At 45.5% G+C, this 23,463-nt stretch overlaps 1 protein-coding gene across 10 annotated transcripts in view; it reads right to left on the bottom strand.

Annotated features, from left to right (window-relative positions):
- The window catches only part of AGBL5 (AGBL carboxypeptidase 5), a 1,732,162-nt gene that overhangs the window by 925,834 nt on the left and 782,865 nt on the right, over positions 1 to 23,463 (bottom strand). For all 10 annotated transcript variants that reach the window (XM_069605526.1, XM_069605530.1, XM_069605525.1 and 7 more), the window contains one exon: positions 1,001 to 1,595. In XM_069605526.1, coding sequence (XP_069461627.1) covers positions 1,001 to 1,595 — 595 coding nt within the window. The remainder of the gene's footprint in view (positions 1 to 1,000; positions 1,596 to 23,463) is intronic.

The following is a 23,463-nucleotide window of genomic DNA, read 5'->3' on the forward strand; positions in this document are numbered from 1 at the left end:
GCGATGGACCACGCAGTCAGGGAGGCACCACTGCGAGCGAACCATACACACGCTGCAGCGCGAGAATAAAACCTTTACAAATGCACAACTTACTTACTGTGCCACAGAGCACCTGTCCTCACCCCAGCACCGGAGAACTTGACATTGGTGTTGCCGGATGATGGTGGGGCTGGCCTGTGGGGACAGAGGGAGTAAACGCATATTGGTGCATGCTTACCTGCTGTCTGAGCAGGGGTTCAGGACCTGGGTCCACCTGGTCCGAACAGGCCCAAACAGGAATTAAATAAGAATAGAGCCTTCTTGTAGTGAATCCGCTGTTTCCCAAAATAGACTAAACGTGCTTTGAAAATTCCGATTTACCCATGTGTAAACCCATATTCAAGGAGGGCTTGCGCATATATGATGCCATAACCAATATTTTGTGGTATGTTCATGACAAAGACTGTTTCACAGCTACACATTTTACGTTGCAAGCTACTAGCTTTGCACAATAGGTCATACCCACTCATTTTCCCAAATGCATACAGTTCTGCCAACTGCTACTGGCGAGTGCAAATGTTTAGGCATTCTCCTAGACAAAACATATCTTATTAAATACATTTCGGCCCATCCCACTCCCATGTCCGATGGACATGGACTACACTGAAAAGAGAGAAATTAAAAAACAGGGAAAAATGTGGGTTCTGTATCCGTTTAAAGACATTCAGGAACATGTAAAAGAAAAAATCCTTTATGACCCATTAGTTCACAACAAGTGATACCTTTGAAATGGTAGGGAGAATCAGTCTGTAAAAACAGCACATTCTAAGCCTTTTAAATCTTGGTTACTATTTTGCTGCAGTAGTACCAAGTTACATATAATGTAAAGTTACATATAATGTAGTCACTTGCAACCTGCAAATAGTAGTTCCATCTTTAAAATTTCAATGGATTGAGAGAAAGAGCATAACATTCTTTATACACTTGCATAGCCACTCCACTTAATCCTAAAAACACTTACCTGGTCCATCTCATCAATGAAGCTGTTCCCATACATGAAGCACCCACGTTTGGAGGCATGGCCATGCAAGTCCACGTAGTAAGCAATGCCACTTTCCTGAGGAGGGATTGATTCATTGGGGACTGCAGAGAGTGGCCTCTCCACCTCATTCTCACAGTTTACATCCGTGCCAAGCTTTACGTCAGGCTCAAGAATCCAAAGTGCCCGACCCTTCAAAAACGCCTCAGAGACAGACTGTCCTGCTGGGCCATCAGCCAGCATGGGCATTTCAGTCTGCTGTAAGTCCTGAGGAGAAGCAATGTAATCGCCTTCCCCGCCTATGTGGTTGAGGAAGTTGTTGGTTTTTTCCATCTGAGAGAAGGCAGGCTCAGAAACAAAGGAGCCTTTCTTAGAGGAATGATTGCATGTTTTTGAAGTACCCATTATGTTGGAAGCTTGCTGTGAGGTACAAGGCTTTAACTCTTGGGCTGGCTGTCGAACACGGCTGTGGACATGATGATAAAGGAGAACTGCTTTTGCGCCATACACCGATGGATGCAACTGAAAGTCAGGGTTCAGATACTGGCGGTTTAGGTTGACACCTCTGGAGTCAGTACTATAACAGAAAAAGAAAACATTAGAAGCTTAACGATCCAAGGAGGGTGCCAACCCCCATGTGTGATTTACAATGTGTTGCAAGTATATGAAGCACAACTACAAAACCACAATTATTAAATTAAAAATATATATATTGTTGAGGCGATTACACAGCCTTCTCGCTAAGTTTGCAGTGAGACCCATCCTAAATGGAAAACAAGCTATATACCAAGGTGAACCAAAATTCTCTCAATAGGTCACTCTGCAAAGAAGTGAGACTTCAATATTAGGAGGGGAAGCGATCGTCCCAAAGTACAATCAGTTATATATATCATTTATGATAAAGCCAGTAGAATAAGCACTAGGAAACATATACCACCAAAAGAAAATGAAAAGAAAAAGAAAAAGGTAAAGGAATAAGATATTGGTTCCTCTTCTCACAAAGACCCAATATAGAATCCTAATGTAAAATATAGTATTAGGTCTAACTAAGTACTAAAAGGAGAAAAGGAATGTATTTATTTATTTGGATTTATAAAGCAGGCCGGAGGCATTGTGGCGCTGTTACAGAATATTCACTTAATGCATCTTATGACAGTTGTTACAGAGGCAATTATAGACATTCAATGGCAGTGTGAAGGGTGTTCCGAGGTTACGGAGGAACAATGTTGGAGGCAGTGCAGTATGGTAAATAGCTTTGTTTTTAGTACTTTTCTCTACTGGAATGGTTAGGATAGGAAACAACCAGTCAAGATGGAAACAGTACTGGGCCTTAATAGGCCCCAGTTCACCAACAGAAAGCAGTAGAAGTAATGTAATTAGTACTGTAGCACCATAACATTCTCAGCATAGAGTAACCTGAACCTCTTTAGGGGCACTGTCTTTCTGGCGCTACAAATAAAGTGCAGGTCTTCATCACGACGCACTTGAAGCGCAGAAAAGCGCCACGACGCAGGCAGAGGCGTCCTTGTTGCGGTTGGGAGGGGGTACGGCAACACATGGTTTGGCAGATGCAGAAGTGGCGGAAGCAGAAAGGGTGACACGAGTTGGGGGAGGGGATATGGGGAGAGTAAGAAGACAGGTGAAGGGAGGCGGAACTTCCGCCCCCCGCTTCATGAGTGTGAGGGGCAGGGAGTGGGGTGGTGAAGGTGGGAGGACTCTCTTTGAAGAGGCAGTTCGGGATGGCGTGTTAGAGCCAGTCGAGGGAAGGAGCTTCAATGTATTTACTTGGCTGTAAAGGGCCCAGGGAGTGTAGTCTAGTGACTGGGATTGATTGGGCTTACTTACCTGAACTTTATCTACCTTTTGACTCTTTTTTAAATCGTCAATCTCTCAAAAATAAAAAAATAAATAAAAAAGACCTGTGACGTATAAACTATGGAACTGATGTTTTTAGGGCACAAGGCACCAAACCTTGTCCAATAAGGGTTGGACTCATTAAGTGTTAGGAGAACTACTCTGTGGTTATTCTAAAATTGTGTGTGCTACATTTCATGAAAATAGCTATTTCCCTGCGTTTCACTGGTTATTGCAGTATATGCTTTCTTTCTTCTAATGGTGAATGTATATATCTCTTTTATAGACTGTGCATTTGAGAAGAGGTCTTTACTTGCTTAGTGTGTATTTAAAAAGGCACAATTATTATATATTGTTATACTTAACCATGTAACTGGAATTATTGGTGATGCTCTGTGCTGACTCATTGTAGCCCTAAACTACTCTCCCAACCCTCCTGAGACAAAAATAGCTGCGGTGCTACATTTCCTGGATTGGATTTTGCTAAAACCTCAGTTTCTCCTGGTTCACCATAATAGGGGAGCCTTCCAAAATCTACACCCCATGGTTGATTTTGGAATCCACCTTCACACTGATAAGGGGATTTTTCCAAGGCCCTCTGGTTTGGGCTGTGAAACCATCCATCTTAACGGAGAGAAAAGGCTCCAAAACAAAAGTTAGACCAATCTCTTCGAGATGGCTGTGGCAGAGCCAAAGGCTTCACTGACGAGAAGGCTAATCATGAGGTACAGTTAAACTCAATAGACAAGCGAGTACATTAACACTGTGACAGGGTCAGTGGCTTAACCTTGTTGGGTAAGTGGGCGGGATGGACCCCTTCTTAACTGCAGTACATGGTCTACCAGGGTGTATGCTAGTGCATGCCTACACCAGAGGTTGGGTGAGGAAATTGAGGGACCCAGTCTCCGAGCCCCACCCCTAAACCACACACCTGTCATGTGCCTTGTTTGCTCATGTGACTACCGTTGTCAATCACACCAAACCTTCCAACTTCCTTTTTTGGACTAAGGTTTTTCCATTTTCAGATATGCATAATCCAACATAGCGGTATCCAAACAAACCAGACATAGAAAAAGACACTGACCAACTTCAGACTTATCAGCACGTATGGTAGCACCTCAACAAAGAAGGAAAGTGAGATGGCCACCGAACACCAACTTGACCAGAAAGCACGAACACCAGTGAACAAAAAGGAGGCGAAGCCTAACCGGGTTTATAAACCTGTAAACCATAATAGCCTGGCCCTGATGGAGAACAGGTGAAGCAGGGAGTGAATGTAAAGGGTAGGAACCACACAAGTAATATGGTGCAGGTATAAAAAGCCTGAGTTAGCAGACAGAGTGAAATATGTTCGGGTGAGGTCAGGTGGTGTGGTGGTGAGTGACCAGGAGGAAGGCAGTAGGTGGTGAAGAGTGCTGAGGAGCTGTTGGATGCAAGTGCAGATAATGGTTGTCAGAAAGAGTGGAAGTGTGAAAGGTTGAAGCTGTGGGTGTGAAAGTGCCTGTTAGAGTGAGAGGAAGTATAGGGGGGGTGTTGAGATAGGAAAAAGCTAGAGTAGCTAGTGGAAGGTAAGACCGTAGAGAGTGAGGGAGTGAAAGGGGGAGAAAACGTAAGTGAAAGAGGGGGAGGTTAGAGACTGGATAGAGTAGTAGAAGGATGAGTGGGTGCAGCAAGAAAGAAGTGCGAGAAGACAGAAGGGAAAAGGGAGGAGGAAGAAAGGAGGCAGTAGTAGGAAGAGGGGTAATAGAAGATGACAGAAGGGGAGAGAGACAAGAGGGGATTGGAGAGAAGGGGGTGATGAAAGAAATACGATGTAGGAAGACCAGAGAGGAGGATGGAGATAGTGGGAGTAGAACAGAGGAGAGAAATAGGGAGGCCAAGGACAGGAGTGAAGAGAGTACGTGGGTTTGAGGGAGCAGGCCACCTCATGAAGATCACAACTCTGGCATCAGGAGATTAGGGGACAAGCCCTTAGGGGTCCACACTTCAAGGCATACATTAGCTTTCGAAATTTGATTAGCAGAGTTTGCAAATTAAAATGTTCTTGCAATGTCACAAGAGGTTATTTGTACCAACACATAAAATGAGCAACAATACAGCATTTTTGTGCACCTCTGAAGTAAGACATTAGCAAGATGCGTGTTTGTAAAATGTAACATTTGCTGCATGAATGAACACACATTAATAGATATGATCAAAAGGCCCTGAAAACAGTTTTCAGTGCAAGGCTCTATACTGCTGGTTGTAGTTAGTGCTGCAAAGGCCAGTGTCGCATATATTGACCCCTCCATTTGCTCTGTTAGAAGTTCAGAAGTTTCATAACTGAAAAGGTTCATAATGTTCTAGGAAAGCCATAGCTGGAGACAGAGTACATAGTAAGGCATTGCGGCATGGAAGGTAACTGTCAACTTCAGGTCTACAAAATGGCCCTTTCCAGTCACTGAGATCCACTCTTTTCAATGTAGTGTTAAATACCACATTCGGGGGAGGGCGGGCTGGTAACGGACCTCAAGCCCGAGCCAGGTAGGCTCAAGCGCAGCATTCCAGCCCTGCACGCCCACAAAAGCAGTTATTACCATTAGCTCATGCAGCCATCTGGGGTGCTGATTTATTGTTAATAACCCGGCTTTGTGCAATTCATGGTTTCTTTAAAAGGAAATTACACATGTTGGCATGTGCATGACACATGTTACCATCTGGGGTGCTGATTTATTGTTAATAACCCGGCTTTGTGCAATTCATGGTTTCTTTAAAAGGATATTACACATGTTGGCAGTTGTAAATAACTACTGCCAAGACCTGGAGGTATGCAGGTGAGTGGGCAGAAGGGCTGCGGGGTTGTGGGGTGGGGGGAATAAAGGGTGGGTTTCTGGTGGAGCCGGGCGGTCAAGGTGAGGCCTTCCAGCGGAGACTCGACCGGCGCATCTCCTCCAATTTCAAGGTGAAGGGTGGACAGAGTCTCAGCATAACGGCATGACATGTGGGTGGCTACTTGCGGATATTGCAAGTCTTCCTGACGTCCTAATTGGCCAGCTCTCTCCCCCAGGTGTTAATATATAATGCAATCACCATAGAGGAAAGCAAGCTCTGGAGACTAATTACAGCGTATGGTATTGCAGTAGGTCTGTCGATGTATGGACTGGACGGAACTATTGGTCGCTGCTTTGCTTGAACATCTAGTTAGCTTGGTGTATTCATTATGTAAGAGGAAAGAAACTATGGCTAAGTAAGGCGGATGGGGTAGCAGGCAGGCAACACTGGAATGTAGGTGGGATATTGTAGTGTGCAGACATCCCACTTTCACGGTAGATGGTATAAAGCAACAGGGTGAGAAGATAGAATTGGAAAGAGTTTGGGATCAGCGCATAGTTTGAGCAGTTGCATAGATGTTTGCAACCAGCAGGTCACAGTATTTGGCCTTATGATCATGCACATGTTCTCAACTATTCCCTTGTCAGTATGAAGCACCTTATCCAACAAAATTAAATATAGATGACACTGCGATTTAGATACACTAAAGTTACTGAACATGTGGAAATAATACAGTGTTATTCAGTAGAAATACTGCAATTATGCATTTTGTAAGAACTTCAATGTTTAGGAATGGAATTGCAGGACAGTCTTTTGAAAAAATATAAGGTAACACACTGGTCTTTGCCAATTAGTGTATAGTTGGCACAAAAAAAAGTACAATCCTGATTTACTTCTAGTTTGCAATGTTTTGAAAAAGAATGCTTTTCGTGGCTACCACCCCCCACACAGACCTTTGGCACTTCAAGATTGGAGGAGGTGATTACAACTGCACTTCATTAGCCCCTTTAAATTAAATAAAAGGAAAGAGGGTGGGAGGACAGGAGAGGAATGCAGGGCGAGCTGTTTTTATTGAACAGGGTAATTTAAATAGCCAGCTATGCTCTGACCTTTCCTCACCACTTGGTTCACCTAATACTCAAAGGAAATGTAAACCTTCTGCCATTCCCCCCTTTCTCTCCAGCCTACAGTTCTAACTCTCCTCCTTCAGAATAAATACCTCTTCCGCCAACACTACCTTCTCCAGCTTCCAATCCCTACTATATGGCACATTCTCCTCACTGCATTGCTTACTTATACCCCCCGCCACCCAAGTCTCAGCTTCCTCAACCACGGGTCACCTCCTTCATACATTCTCTGCACAGACATGCGTTGGCTGCTGCGCAAATGGAGGCGTACCCACTCGCACGAGGACGTGCAACTCTACCTCTCTGCCCTGAATTCTCTTAAGTCCTCTCCTGATAGAGCTGAAAGGGAATTCTACCTAGCCCTCATTGACTCATATCCCAACAATCCTCACCGAATGCAGGGCTCCCTAAACTCACTCCTCCTAAGTATATGACTATCAACTCCACTCTCCCAGTTAATGACCTAGCTGAATACTTTCCGGCAAAAATTACCAAAATTAGAGACTCTCTCCTGACCTTACTCACTCCCATCTTCTACATTTTACATTCTGCCTGCTCTATCATCATTCTCTGCCGCCATGTCCTACTTTAGTCACGCTAATACTGACGAGGTAAGATTTTCAAATTAATGATAAATCTTCCTGACCTGCGTCAAGCCCAGAACATTTCGCTTGGGCTTGGTCATTATTTTATCTTGTCACTAGGTGAGTGGGAATCTTTTTCCCCTCTCACCTAGCCTTCGACTCACCTTTTTACGATTCTCCATAGTGTATGGTTGGAGTTATAGTTTCCTATAACTTTTGGGCTAAGGCTGGGTTGCCCCTTTGGGCTCCCCTGTTAATTTCCATTTCATGTACTTGGGTGAACTACTGTTCTCAAGTAGTAAAGAAGAATGTCACCCCCTTTACATTTTGTATAATTGAGCCAGCACACCCCAACCTATGTGGAGTGCTGGGGGGATAAAATGCATCCCCTTTCTGACTTCCCTGGTAACAGGTTTGATTCAATTGCAAGTTTACTTGAATGGCTGGTGGCAGTGGTTTTACCTTTATGGCTTGTAGTCTTTATTACTCGCAGGCTGTTGATTCAGCCTCGGCAATGCACAGAAGGGACACCCATTTTGCAAAAAAGGGGGGTTCCCTTTTTCACCATTTCTTGCGTGTTCGCTGTTTCTGAGGCTTTCGCCTGCCATTCTAGGCAGGAACAACCTCAGTTGAAGTTTTGTCTTTAGCGGGAATCCTTTGTATTCCCCACCCAGTCTCGAGTGTCGGAGAAGGCAGGAAGCGAGGGAGGAGTCCAAAACTCTGCAGCCCTTTTATCTTTCACCTTGCCTGCAAGGAACCAACTCCAAGTGGGGGGCTGGCTGTCCTGGTTGGACTGCCATACCACCACTTTCTGTAAAATGCAGGGGGAGATTGCAGAAGTCATGCTGTAGTTCCTGATAAATACTCTGAACCCGAGAGCTGCTGACAAGTTACCACTGGAGCTGAAACCGAAGAGGAAAATGAAGAAAGGATGTATGTAGCGATTTCCAGCAACCAGAGAGCCTGCTGTGTAACCAGAGCCTGCTGTAACCCTTCCTTCCAATCTACCTGGGGGTCCGGAACGCGAAATCTCCTACACAGAGGCTGGTGAGATCCAACAGTCTCAAGAAGACCTGCATTTTGAGCCACCCCAACATGCTGCGATCTTACTGGGCTGCAATACCTCAATACCCTGGCACCTCGAGCCATTGTGCGGTGCATGGTCTTCCGTAGTCCAAATCTGTCCAAACTTTGGTGGTCTCCTCCTGGCTCTCCAGAGACACAATTTGAATCCCTGAAGTCCCCTCACCAGAGTGCAGGATCGTGAAGAGCATCTGACAAGCGATATTTGTTTTTCATCTTGCTGCTGTAAAAAGGCGTCAAATCCACAGAGCCGCGAGGATCCATGAAGTATCTGTTGCTGGAAGCCTCCTCGGATGACTGCTGCTACAAGTTCCCATCCAGTGTCCAGTTCTTTTGTCTCCAGATCAAGAATCCAGGGACCGGGTCCTGTGCTGCTGCATCCTGAAGGCATCCACCCAAAAGATCTTTTCTACTAAGGTACTGTGTGGGCTTGGGTAATACTTACCCTAAGTCTGGTGTGCATTGTGTGAGGCGGAGTAGGTGATCTGTGTGGTTGGGAGTTTGCCTGTACCACTTGCCCAGGCCTATTTCTCAAACACAGAGAGCCTTCTCAGAAGTCCCTGAACATTTAACTCCGAAAGTAAGACTTACTTGTTAAAGAAGGTTTCCTCTGGAACTATGACTTTCCTGCAATTGAAACCTATCTCAACCTGCCAACAGCTGGCACCCAGACCACTAGAGGCCCTCTTCTGCCTCGGAGAACTCATGCAATAGACAAGGGAAGGACTGGATAAGAAAAGGCTTCAGTCTTGAAATGTATAACAGGTTTAAAAGTACTTACTTGCTTAAGGAATGAGTGCGGTAACTATCTCTGTGAACGAAGACATTACAGAAATATCCTTAAATTAAGCTTAACTTTGAGTTGCATTGTGCCCTCTAAAAAGTATATAAATTGTTTTAATGATTTTGAATGGTGTTTCCCCCTTCTGAAAAGTAATAAGTGTTGGTAGTGTTTTATCACTGCCTAACTGAATGAGTGCAAAAGCTTACCAATAGGGTTTACCTACCAGCTTTGAATAACTGTGTTCGTCGCAAAGTGTACCATAGAATGTTGCTTTCACTGATCTGCTTTATACAGACCTAAAACCGTCCTTGAGGTAATATGTGTTGCTTGGCCCACCTCTTAAAAGTAAATGGTTACTTACCCTGAATAGCTACTGCTCTTCTAAACTTCTAACACTGGGTTGTGCCTCCCCTGAAACTGCTTAGAACAGTTCCAAAATAGCCAAAGGGTCCATTACTTGGCTTGAAAGACTGTGGGTCTTAAAGTTTAATTGGGTTTTACTTTCTTTGAATTGCTGAGTGCATTCTAAAATAGTTATTGTGTTGTAATACTTGCCATTGAGTAGCTTAAGGCTACCTCTGAACGGAGTTCTAAAAGGTAATGTTGCAAGGAGTATACTTGTAACAGGGTTGGTTTATTAAGTGATTTCTTAACAGAGTTTCATTGCATGACTGACAGGCTCTACTACCCTTGAATTACTGGCTGTATTCAAAACGTATTTGTAACCTGGTTTTACTCCCCAAGAATAGCTGATTGCATTCTGAATGCGTTATGCGTTTGACTCGCCTTGAACTGAGGATTGCTATTCTTAATAAGGTTATACTTTGGGTTGTATCCCTTCAGTATAGAGTTGGTATTTATAATTGCGTTTATATGATATGTGATAGTACTTATTCCCCCAAGAACATGCCTGGCTGCTCTGTCCAAGCTACCACATTCTCAGGTGGTACAGCTTTTACTAAGACTGGAGCTTATGTACTCAGATGTATGGTTTATGAAGTCCTTAGGACAGTTTTTCTGAAGTCCAACTAACACTCTCTCTATTGATCAAGGCTAACGCCTCTTGTGCCCCATCAGACCCACTTGGTCCTCAGCTAGTCAAGCCTATTGCCCAAATAATGGCCTCTCACATCGCTGAATTCTTAAACCTGTCCTTCGACACCACTTGCTTTCCCTTCGTTTTCAAAATAACCATGGTCATCCCGCTGACCTGCACCTACTGGCTATCTTTCGCCCAATGTCTCTCCTTCTGCACTACTCTAAAGTGCTCAAAAGGGGTTTGTCCAACTGGCTTACCAATTTTACACATCCACAACCTTTGAGACCCCATACCAGCAGGTTTCCTCTCCGGTCACTCCATGGAAACTGTTTTCATGAGTGTGTCCAACTTTATCGCCTCTGCTAAGCACTGAAACCTATCCTCTATCCTAATTCTCCTTGACATGTCTGCTGCCTTTGACACCGTTGATCACTCTGATCTCCTTAATCTTCTCTTCATGGGATTCGCGATCAATCCCTTGCCTTGACAGAATCCTACTGTGCACCTTGCATATTCTCTGCCTTAGGTCTTCTCCTCTTTACACTCTAAACTTCTGCTCTTAGGGCACTCATTTCCTCCTTTGGGTTCTCGTACCAACTCTTCGCAGACAACACCCAAATCATCTTCTCTTTTCCTGAACTCTCTTAGGATCTCTATCAAAATTTCCAACTGTCAATCTGCCATTAAAAATTGGATGGCTTTGCACTCTCTGATGTTAAACTCACAAAATAGAGGTACTGTTCTTCCCTGCCAAAAGCTTGTTCTCATCTCTTACTCTGCCATCCATATGCCGCTAGTCTTCTCCAGCTAGAAACCTCTGCGTCATCTATGACCCCTCTCACACCTTCTCTACTTTCATCTCCAAAACTGGACCAGCAGCTCGCCTCAACCTCCCTTTTCCAACACTGCCAAGTATTTCTTAACCACTCTGGTCTTCTCTAAACTGGACTACTGTGCCAGCATCCTCTTTTGTCACCGCAACTATGCTTTCTGTCCTCGACAAGATCATTAACTTTGCTACCAGGACTCTCTTTGCAACTCTCTCACTTCACACCTACTTCATCGTACCGTCACCAGGCTGGATGGCTGATGATGCAAAACAGGGTCAGATTTTAAATTTCTTTTCCTGGTTCACAAATCTATCCACTTTAAGTCACCACTGTATCTATCCTCCATCCAACTCTATAAGCGTTCTCATAATCTCTGTTCTGCTCTGCCGCAACTACTCTTGTGGCTCCTAGTCCTCCCCGTGTTTCCCGTCGCTCCCGCACTTTCTCTTCTTGTTCCACTTGCATGGAATTTTCTTCCCTACTGTACATTCGAGAAACAGTCCAGACAGATCTTTTCAAAACCAACTAAAAGCCTACACCTCCTCGCCTCAGTTACCCTCTTAACCTACCTGTCATCTGCCTGCTAGCTAACATTTTCCCCCGCCTCTAACCTGCCCGTTTCACTTCCTTTGCCTCCATTCTATCACTTTACCAATCATGGTCACATCCCGAACACAGGTGGCCGTACCGCGTACCTGCACTTAAAAATGTTCAATGTTGGTTGTCCTTAATCTATGTATGTCCACGTATGTATTCTCCCCAGTAACTGTTCCATTTACTCCCCTCCGCAACCTAGTCAGATTGTCCCTCACAACTCACCCCATTGTTAGAAGCTCACTGCCTCCTGTCAAATCTGCTTTCTCATCTATTGTTCGATCTTTTGTGATCAAAAGAGCGTTGTTCCTCTTGTATATAAATAAAAATAAATGCTACACAAGTGTCAATTAAATTAGCAAACCTCCAGAATAACATAGCAAAATTGCTATGAAGTACTGCTCATTTTATGTCTTGCTGGCTTAGACAGGTGAAAACTACTGTTATAGAGATACAGACAATGTAGCTCAGTGTGTGCGCGTGTGGGTGTTGGGTAAGATTTTCTTTTTGCTGCTTCCTTCCCAAAGACTTCTATAGGACTCCCTTTCTTTTTGTATGGTTTTGACCCCTGACCGAGATTGGTAAAGCCTTGTACTTTACTTGCACTTTTGGTCATTCTTATGGCGAGTCTCAGTCCATAAGACTATCAAAACGGAGTGACTTTGGCCCTCATTACGGTTCCGGCAGAAACCATGCCGGTAAAACCAGCAGGTAGCCACTGGACCCGTAATGATTTACCGCCGCCTGACTTGCCGGAACCACCAGGGCATTACAAGTCAGGCAGCAGCGATTGTAAATCCCCATTCTCATTTGAGTCCCATATGACTCAATGGGAATGGGGACCACAGAAGCACCCGCACCGTTAATAATGGTGCTTCCATGAGAGTCTGCGGGCGGGTGCCGTTCCGCCCGCCTGGGCAGGCCTGGCGGGTGAAACGACACCCGCCCGCAGACTTGTACTTTGCCTGTCCGGAAACAGTGCCAGTATGCTTACCGGCACCGTTGTAATGAGGGCTTACATCTCTCTTTATGGACTTTGTTTTTACAACTGCACACGTCACCCTAAAGTGAAGTGCGGTGGGATACTCTGTATCCTTATATAAAACTTTCTGTAGTGGCCTTTGGGTTACATTTACAGTGTCCAGGATGGGCTGGAGGCAGGAGATATTCTTCTACTGCGTTATTCACTTTTTATTCACTGTTGCATTTACCGCAATTGGTAATGATTAGGTTATCTGAATTTCTAAAGCGCACGTGCGCCAAAGGCATCATGACGCTGACAGTTAAAGCATGTCAAGAGGAGCTAAATGAGGAGTTTTTTCAGAAGGCGGCGGAAAACAAGATAGTCCACCGTGGTACAAAGGGCAGCAGTCAGAGCATTCAATGCTTAAGCGGCGGCCACCGAAAAAGCCCGTCCTCCAACACAAGAGAGTCTGACCCGGGGCACTGCCACTACGAAGGCTGACTGAGAACGGAGACAGCGAGATGGCACATAGCATAGACATTTCTTTTGAAGATAGTCTGCCCCTATGCCAGAAAAAGTGTGGGGGACAAGACAGAGTGACTTAAACAAGATCCTCTGCTCCAATGGCAGCCAGTGAAGCTGTCTGAGCAGAGGGGTCATGTGTGCCCCATAAGAGGGGCGCAGCACAGCCCTGGCGGCTGTGTTGTTCAGATGTTGGGGGCATTTTATAAGAAACCGCAGCTGAGCCAAGTACAACGAGTTGCAATAATCAACTGCACTCAGCACAAGGTCAGCCACCACAGGCGCCTGAAATATTTCCGGGATGTAAGGGATCACCTTACAAAGGATGCATAATTTAAAGTGAACACCTTTGCAAACGGCAGCAACCTGCTCGTGCATCGATAGGGAAGATGTCATATGTACCCCCAAATTCCGGACTAAGACAGACGGTAGGGGAAAAAGGCCCAAGGAGGTAGGCCAGATATCGCTCGTCCAAAACAGAAGGGGGGTGTTTGTGCCCATAACCAACACCAATGGTAATACTTATCTGTAAAGCGCCTATACACAAATTAAGTTTTTGAAAGGACTCCAGGAGGAAGGGAACAAGGGGGAAAAAAAAAGTCATTCAGAGCCCTTGAATTTCTGAACGATAAAAATCTGCACAGGAGAGTAAGTGCAAATAATACAATTAACAGTGTAGATAACAGCAAATAGGTCTGACGACGATTCTGCAGTTTTTCCAAGTGCATTGAGGCGACACCATGCAACGAGGGGGGGACAAGGGAAGACAGATAAGACGATCTTCAAGGCATGGTATGTTCAGATCGTGCAAGTGCACAGACGGTACGGGGGGGTCACAAATGCAGGGGGGGGGGAGTCCAAGTGCGCCCAATCAGTCAGAAGCTGGTGTTAGTGCTGATTGATGCCACTCTCATGGGTCATTGACCAAGTGCAGCAACGATGAGGCAAGTGCAAGGCCAGGAGGCAAGTGCGAGAGGACTGGCGAGGATGCCAGGGACCTGTGAGACTCCAAGGTACACCCAGCGGCCAGTCAGCAAGCTGTGCAGAAAAGGAGGGAGAGACGGATAGAGCAGAGAGGGAAGGGTAGAGGGAGAGAAAAGGAAGGAGAACATGAATGTCTTAAGGAGTTTCTGGAACTTAAGGAGATCAGGCTCAAGACGGAGGGTGGCAGGGAGGCTATTCCATAGGGAGGCCCCAGCTGAGGACAAAGATCTCCCTCCAAATCTCTGCTTGGAGAACCCGCTCACTCGCGGAAGGTTGGAGGTAGAGGAGCGGGGGGCTTGGGAAGGACAGTATTTAGGTAGGCATTGTTGCAGATAGGTAGGTCCCATGCCCCAGAAAACCTTGTGGACAATGCAGAGGGTCTTGAACTTGATCCTTGCAGCCACGGGAAGCCAGTGAAGGGATTTCAGCGCTGGAGAGATGCGCTCTTTGGGCTTGAGGCCAAGGATAAGTCTTGCAGTTCTGTTCTGGATGAGTTGCAGAGGGCGCAGAGCAGAGACAGGGAGGTTGAGAAAGAGGCTGTTGCAGCAGTCAAGCCTTGGGAGAACCAGGGCTCTTGAGACCGTGAGCCGCTGGGGGAAGGTGAGAAAAGGAAGAGTACATCTGAGGAGGTGCAGCTGGTAGTTGGACTTTTTAAAGATGTCCGAAATCTGAGTGGAGTCGAAGATGACCAAGGTTTTTTTGCCTTGCAGGTGGGTCCAGGCGCAAGGCCAAGGGAGGCCGGCCAGAGTGAGAGTGGGAACGCTGGAGCAGGAGTCCCAATGCAAATGATCTCAGTCTTACTGGCGTTGAGGCAGAGGTCGTTTGCAGCACAACATGACTGAATTGCGGACAGTCAGATATGAGCAAGCTAGAGCATGTGGCTGAGGGTAGCCTGAAGGAGAGTTGTGGGTCAGCCGCTTGACACTGGAAGTTAGAGATGAAAGTGGCAATCACACGTGCCAGGACAGCCATGTATACATTGAAGAACCACGAGGACAGGTTAGAACCCTGGGGAAGGCCACAGGTTGAAAGAGTGATAGTAGAGAGAAAGGTCCCAAGTTCCACCTAGGATGGGTGGTTGGAAAAGAAGGTAAGATGGTTAATTACGTAATTACGCCAAAGCCTGACCTGTGATACCCAGGGTGTCACGGGGACGTGCGATCAGAATGTTGTGGTTTAATGTAATATGATATATGACATTTATAACGCGCCTATACAGAGGTGTTTCAAGGCGCGACGAGGCAAGGAAGGGGGAACAGAGGGAAGACGGACAACGATCTTACTAGGCCAGGTGTCATTCAGATGGCGCAAGTGTGAGGAGGGGAGCCGGGGGGGCAGTGCAGTACATGGCATAATAAGATAATAACAAATAAATAAAGAACGGCCAGCTGGTGGCAGGTGCAGGGTGAGTGCAGACATAAGTGCTGGTTTGGGGACTGTAGGGATACAGAAAAATAAAAACAGTCCCCAGGTGCAGGGGTTGCCAGAAAGGCAGCGGATGCGTGCAAATGGCAAGGCTTAGGCCCGAAATCAGATGGGTGCCCAGGTAAACCGTGCACTCTCAGTAACAGCAGGACTTCAGCAGGGGAGAGGGGGAGAGAAAGCAGAAGCAAAGAGGAAGGTTTTTAGGTGCTTCTGGAACCGAAGATGGTTCTCCTTAAGTTTCAGGCAGCCTAGGAGGCTGTTCCAGAGGGAGGCCCCAGCCGAAGAGAGAGATCTACGGCCAACTCGTTGCTTGGAGAAGCGACTGACCCTGAGGGAGTTGGAGGCGGATGAGCTAAGAGTTCGAGAGGGTAGATATTTAGGAAGAGAGAGTTGAAGGTATTGCGGTTCCAGGCCCCAGAAGGCCTTGTGGACGATGCAGAGGGTTTTGAACTTAATCCTCCCAGCCATTGGGAGCCAGTGCAGAGATTTCAGTCCTGGAGAGATACGATCCCTGGGTTGAAGGCCAAGGACAAGTCTCGCAGTCCTATTCTGGATGAGTTGCAGGCAGAGGAGAGGTCAAGAAGAAGACAGAGGACAGAGAGTGTTAGTGTCGTGTTTGAGAGCAGGTCTTCACAGGTGTTCAGAAGAGCAGTTTCCATGCCTCTGGATGCCGTAAAGCAAGACTGATGGTTGTGGAGGCAACCATCGGATTCAGTGTGGAGGGTGATCTAAGAGATAGCCAGCTTCTCTAGGAGTTTGCCCAGGAAAGGGGCGATAGACATCGGGTGGTAGTTTGCCGGAATGGAGGGGTCGGCAGAGGGTTTCTTAAGCACAGGGTGCACAAGGGAGTGCTTAAGAGAGGTTGGGGAAAACTCCAGTGGCAAAAGAGGGATTGCAGGGAACAGCCAAGGCGGGAGCGAGAGTCTCAATATTTTCCTTAATAGTTGGAGGGACAGGGGTCCAACTGTTTGGATGAAGCCTTCCTAGACTGGACTTGCCTGGCGACCTCATCAGGTTTGAAGTGAGAGAAGAGAGGAGAGGAGAAGTGGTGGAGGGGCCAAGGCAGGCTCCAGAGGTGTTGGTGTATGATGTGGTGTGGAAGTGAGAGAGGAAAGGATGTCTTGGGTTTTTGCGGTGAAGTGTGCAGCCAGGGCTGAGCAAAGGTCCTGGGTGGGTGTGACAGAAGAGGAGGCTGCTGCAGGATTGGCCAGTTCCTTACAGACTTTGAAATGTTAGGCCGTGTTTCATGCCGCGGAGATGAGGGTTTGAATAAAGACTCTTTTCTTGTTATGGATGCAGAGTCGATATTGCCTTGGAAGGAGGCGGCAGGCCAGTTTGTTAGAGGGTCTGCGTGCCCAATTCCATTTCTGCTCAGCTGCCCTACACTTGCGGTTAAGGGCAGCCAGATCAGAGTCGTACCAAGAGTTGTACTTTTGGGAAGGCTTCAGTCGGACCTTCGTGACAGGGGCAAGAGTATCAAGAGTGTTGGCGATAGAGAGATTGAAGTTAGTGAGGACTGTGTCAGGGTGGGAGTCCACCGCAGGCTTAGGAGGAAGAGTGTAGGTGGCGGCAAAGGCAGCTACTGTCACTCTTGTCATGGGTCTGGTGACTTTGAAACTGAGTGGTCGTGCCAGCTGTGTCAATGCAAGAGGAGAGGAGAGCTTCAGGTGTGAAGAGAAAAGAGTGGTCCGTCCAAGAGAGGTAGTGAGGAGGATAGAAAGAGGAATGTCGGTAGAGATGAAAGCATCCAAAGTGTGGCCTGCTGTATGCGTGGGGCCAGAGGGTTATATGGAGAGGGAGAGCGAATCACATAGGTTGCGGAAAGGTCCTGCGGAGTCAGGAGAGTCCAGATGGATGTTGAGATCACCCAGCAGAAGGAGTTGGGAAGCGGAGGAAAGCGGAGAGGAGGCCAGGTCAGCCCATTCCGAGAAGAAAAGAGTGGACTGTCCTGGTGGCTGATAGAAGGTGGCCAGAAGAAGAAAAGATTTAGGAGAGAGTGAGAGCCGGCAGACTAGGCACTCGAAGGAGGAGTAGGCCTGAGTAGGGATGATGGACACAGGTATCCATTCTGGGAAGATCAGCACCACTCCTCCTCCTGTCCCCTTGAGTCTGGGTGCAGAGAAGATCTTGTATCCTTCAGGGAGGAGTGTGTCAAAGCTCGTGACAGAGCAGTCCTTGAACCACGTCTCCGTGATGGTGAGCACATCAACATCCATGAGTTCAAGGAGGTTGCAGATGTCAGACGAGTGTTTGCAGAGTGAGAGTTAAGCATGGCAATGTGGATCATCTTGCAATCTTTGAAGGTCTTCTGCGGGGTGGGAGGAGTGCAGGGAACAGTGGTCCCCCCATGGGTGGCAAGAGAGCCAGAGTGTTAGTGGTGGGTGGCAGAGGAGCCAAGGCCGACAGTGGAGGAAGAAGGTGCAGTAGGCAAGGGAGCCAGTGCAGAGGAGGGTCGAAACACTGGTTGGCTGAAATTTTCAATAAAATACCCGTTATAAGCACTACTACCTAGGGCTGATCATTTGACAAGATGGACTAACCCTACGCTCTTTATATTTGTATCAGAACCAGCGCAATTGTGAATCAGGTTCTACCCCCAGTTCACTGACAATCCAGGGGAGGAAGGGCACGGTCTCCTTGAACCAAATCACAGACAGCAGGGTACCCACACTGGCTTTACCTTTGATCAGCGCAGTAGACAACACATTCTAGTGCCCCACTCCTTGGATTAAGACAGCAGTTCACTTCCCTGCCACCCATCACCCTAAAAGGGGACACCTTGCTGTACCACATGGAGCTATCTTACGCTCCACAATAAACTCTGGTCTTCTCTAAACTATTGCTATTTCTTAATGCCTGCTCTGCCGCCCATACAATTACCCTATTGAAACTTTTGGTAAATCCATTTGACCCAATGTTAATTTGATGCATACTTCTATTCACTTCCTCTTTTCATTGCATACCAATTCACATCCTCCCCTCTCATTATCACTAATCTCTCTTGGACAACCTTGCCTACTAAATATTGCTCAAGAAATGTTATTACTCTTTCCTCCCCGCCCCCCCTTTCCAGTAATCCTTTTGACAATCTTTACTTCAGGACATTTTGAAAATATTCTGCTCCTTTCAGTGGTACATGGGTCCAATATGTCAATACCAACACGTTCCTGTGCTCTCTTTGGTGGAATAATGGGACAATTCCTGCTTCTGTATTGTCAAGCTTTTGTCACAATTGTTGCATACCCAACAGTCTCTCACTTCTCTTTCTATTTGTGTATCCTGTCCTAGCCACCAATATCTCCCTCTTACTTTCTTTTGTTATGGTTATATGTCTGGGTATCCCTCATGTGATTCTTGGATTAATTTATTCCTAAACCCCAAAAGGAACAACCAACTGCTGGTTCCAGATTAATACATTATCATCAACTGATCTTTGACTTGCCCAAATCCCAACACTTCGTGATCCACTTTTCTTTTAAAAGGCCACCCAATACGTACCCACTCAAGTACTTGTACACTCATTTGCTTTTCCATGCCATTTTTTAAAACAGTTCCTCTATTTCCAGACATTGTACATTAACTAACACCGCCAATTCCTCTTCCATTACGTCTTGTTCTGCCCACTCGAACGGAGACCTTGACTATCAGTCTGCTATTCTATTTTCTGCTTGAGGAAGGTACTCGACTGTAAAATTATAACCTTGTAATCTGAACCCTAATCTCTCTATCCTGGGTGTTGTCTTAGACATACCTTTAATTGATCATACTTCTAACATTGGTTTGTGACCAGTTCTGATTATGAAATGTTTCCCTATATATATCTTCTATAATATTCTACTCACCAAACACATGCTAGCATCTCTCTCAATCACTGAGTACCTTGACTCGTATCATTCACTGACCTCAAAGCATAACACGCCAATTTTTCCTTGTCATTATCTACTTGAGACAGTACCACTCCCAATCCTTTTAGTATCCATAGTCACATTCATTTTCATAATGTGAAATCCCCTCCCGGATTTCTTGCAAAACCAATCCCCTTCTTAATCTTCAACATTGCTTCTTTACATTGTTTGCTCCATTCAAACTTAACTACATTTTTTAACAGTTCAATAGGACTAGCAAAATCCTTAATGAATTACTGGAAAATTCTGCCATACCCAAAAAAAGATTTCACTTTATCCTCCTTTTTAGGATCTGGTGCATTCCCGATTGCATATTCCTTTGGCTTGTAACCATCCCTGCCAATTACATGCCCCAAATATTCTACCTCTGGAGCTCTAAACTTGCACTTTTCTTTTTCAAATGGTGAATCTTTTACGTTTCAATCTGTCCAACACCGTCCTCAAACACGCATCACGCCCCACACCCCCCTTGCCAAGAACCAAAATATCATCCAAGTATACAACTTTCCCAGGAAAATCTTTCAACACATGACTCATAACTCCCTGAAATACTGCTGCTGCCGATTCCAACTGAAATGGCATCCTCTTATATCGAAATAATCCAAAAGATATGATAAATGCAGTTATAGGTCTGCTGTACTTCATTTCATTGAATTTATAGAGCGCCTTTAACCAAAGGCGCTGAACAGAATAAATCAAAAACAGTATAATCATGATAAAAGGGAAACCTGGGTAAAAACAGAAGATGGAAAACCAAGAGGATTAAGAGACATGAGGATAAAGATGAGTTTTAAGGTTTGATTGGAAAATACAGAGATGATGCAGAACGAAGTGAGAGGGGAAGGGAGTTCCAATGTTTGGGAGCTAGTAGAGCAAAAGAACGGAAACGAGACGAAGCACAGGAAGGTTTGGGAACAGGTAAAATAAATACATTCTGCAATCTGAGAGGGCAAGATGGGACCTAGAATGAGAGTAAAGCAGAGAGAGGAGGGGTGGGGGCATAGTATGTATATATTTGAAGACAATTGAGAGAAAGTGGTAGAGAAGACAGGATTCAAAAGGGAGCAGTGACCTAGAAAGTAGGGAGGGTGTAATAGAGGACCAAGCAGGTAAAGAAAAAAGGAGACGAATCGAGAAATTATAAACAGAGCGAAGAGGAAGACGATGGGAGGCAGGAAGACTAAGCAATAGAGATGAGCAGTAATCAATACGAGAAAAGACCATAGGAAAAAAAAAGATGTTTTGTGGCATGAAACGAGAGATCGGGGCGAGCACGACAGATGTTGAAAAGTGCATAATGACAAGAGCGAGCAATAGAAGAAACGTGAAAACAAAACGAGATAGAAGGATCAAAGATAAAGCCCGAGTTATGCAAAGATGGTGAAAAGAAAGATGATGAAGGAAAAGAGACGGAGGCAGAAGACTAGGAGAAATAATAGAAGGAAAGAAAAGAACCTCAGTTTTAGAAGGGCTGAGATGTAAAAAATGAAAAGACATCCATTTTTGAACAGCAGAAAGACAATTTGAAACAACAGAGTGGAGCGCAGAATCAAAGGAAGAAAAGGAGAAAAGGATCCGAGTGTCATCAGCATATAGATGAAAAAAAAGCTGGTAAGAGGAGAGAAAGAGTAGAAAGAGGAGCAGTATTAAGGGAGAAAAGAAGAGGACCAAGTATAGAGCCTTGAGGAACACCACGAGGAAGTGAAGGAGAAGAGTACCCGGCCCGGGTTACAGAGTAGGACTGTTGGGAAAGATAGGAGCGGGAACATTCGAGAAGAGACCCCCGAGATGCCCAAGGTACAAAGAGAGGAAATTAGGAGAGAGTGATCAACAGTGTCAAACGCTGCAGACAAGTCAAGAAGAATAAGAAAAGAGGCGCACATCAAGGAGTGCACCACTAGTGCAGTTACGTGCAGCAAACTCTGTCCTTTGGCTAGAATACTCCTACAGTATGTCAGAGGGACTCATGCACTAACGGCAAGATACCTTCGTGAGACTTCAATAATACAGCCTGCCTTCAATTTTGAACCTCATTGCTTGTACTATTTGTTTCCCACAGAGTTTTATTTTGGAACAGACACTATTTGTGTCATTGTGTGAAGATTTCTTCTATTTTAATTTTTAGAAGCGGCTGGCTCCACCCACTTGACTGTAAAATTCCCATAAATCACCTCACCACACGCATCTTAGCGCGTGCATCAGAGACTGCACCACGAGTGAAGTTACGCAGTTGGGCAGGCGGCAGTGTGCAGCCGAGTATTTTATTTACATTGTATGTTTATCTTTTAACTTGAAACGCGAGCAGTTTGGTTTAACTGTTGCATGTTTTAACTGTTACATAGTTTACTGGCCACAGTGCTCATTTCCTTTCACGTCACATCTTTATACGTTGAAATCAGCGATACCTAAAACTCTTAAGCCAGTGAACTTAATTTGCACACCTAGTGTCATTCCCCTAAAGCGAGCAGTAACTGAACAGATTAGCCGCAAGAAAGTTCATTGAACAACTGCTGACATGTTCTGTAACCCCAAAACTAATTCAGATATAGCGCACAAACCTACGCCTCTAGGTATAACCCCATCTGTTCAAGACAATTACAATTGAATCTAACAATCAGAAGCGCACACAGATCTCAGACTCCCAAATGATTGCAATTGCTCCTGAAACCACAGTCCATTCTTCTCTTACAAGTGAAGATGCTGCCAACTAATTTACCAGCTGTCTTGAATGTTGATCCTGGCTCAGCTGCTATCGAGGTTACACAACTTCAGCAGATTTGCCAAGCACAACTTCACTCAAAGACTGGTGCCATTATGCACATGCTTCAAACTCCAAATCCCATTCAGGCACAATATGCAACTGAACCTTTCACTAATATGGCATTTTCACCCAAAACAAGTTGTGAGGCAACAAGCACACTTTTTTCATGTATTTCACCTAAAGACGCGAACAACACGGCACACCCACAATCTCCTGCGAAACATCAATTTAAGTGCACATCCCAACTTAACGGCGGACAAAGTCATCATCCTTGAGGGTTTTCATTGTTGGCCTCACCAGGTCCAAACAGGCACCTTAAGTTGCAGACACCCAATCTCCAAATATCAACATACCACCCACTTTGAATCTTTCGCACTCCCCAATCTTATATCGTATTTCAGATTCCTCATCCCTGTGTACATCAGTTTAATTCATTCATCCGTACCAGGCAGCAAGAGCATCTCTCTATTATCGCACATTAGCAGCTATGAATACTGCACTGATGTCGCTCGCAAAGCTTTATGAGACTCTTGACCATAGAATGGTCCTTCAAACTGAACTATTAACCATTTTAGTAGATTAACCGTTGTGCGTTCAACAACGCGATCCACAAAAGTTTCCTTTAACAGCATTGGTATTCCACTTTGTGGAATTCAAGGACTCTGTTTCTTCAAATTCACACCCCTATCCTCAAATTCCCTCACCATGTTTACTGACCTCTTCCCCCTACCGTCGCGAAATTGAAATCTCCAGAACCAACAAGACCGATCTTGATTTCAGAACCTATAAAGACTCCTAAAAGTGTCCAACTAAACTTACATTCAACATTATTGCCAAAACAAAAACACAACCATTCAGACCAGCACAGTGAGAAAAAAAATGGAAGAATCAGATCCTAACAGCTGTACTGGTACATAATGGCACAAAAAGAATTGCACAACTATTAATTACACCCTCTGAAAAAATGGTTAGCTCTGCTCATCCAACCATCAAGAAGCGCAACAAAAAGCGCCCCCACTTCGCCTACTAAATGGAGGTCCCGGATTCTTAGGATCTCAGACCCTGATGAGCCTTTCTCATCTAATAGAGAACTAGCTGGACGATCTAATCCAAGCAGCACATCTCCTGGACACCGCAAAACATGATCAGAACGCCTCTAGGGCCCAACATCATGCTCT

Source organism: Ambystoma mexicanum, chromosome 4p (genome assembly GCF_040938575.1).
Source record: "Ambystoma mexicanum isolate Mex_15411 chromosome 4p, UKY_AmexF1_1, whole genome shotgun sequence".
In the NCBI taxonomy this organism is placed as follows: Eukaryota; Metazoa; Chordata; class Amphibia; order Caudata; family Ambystomatidae; genus Ambystoma; species Ambystoma mexicanum.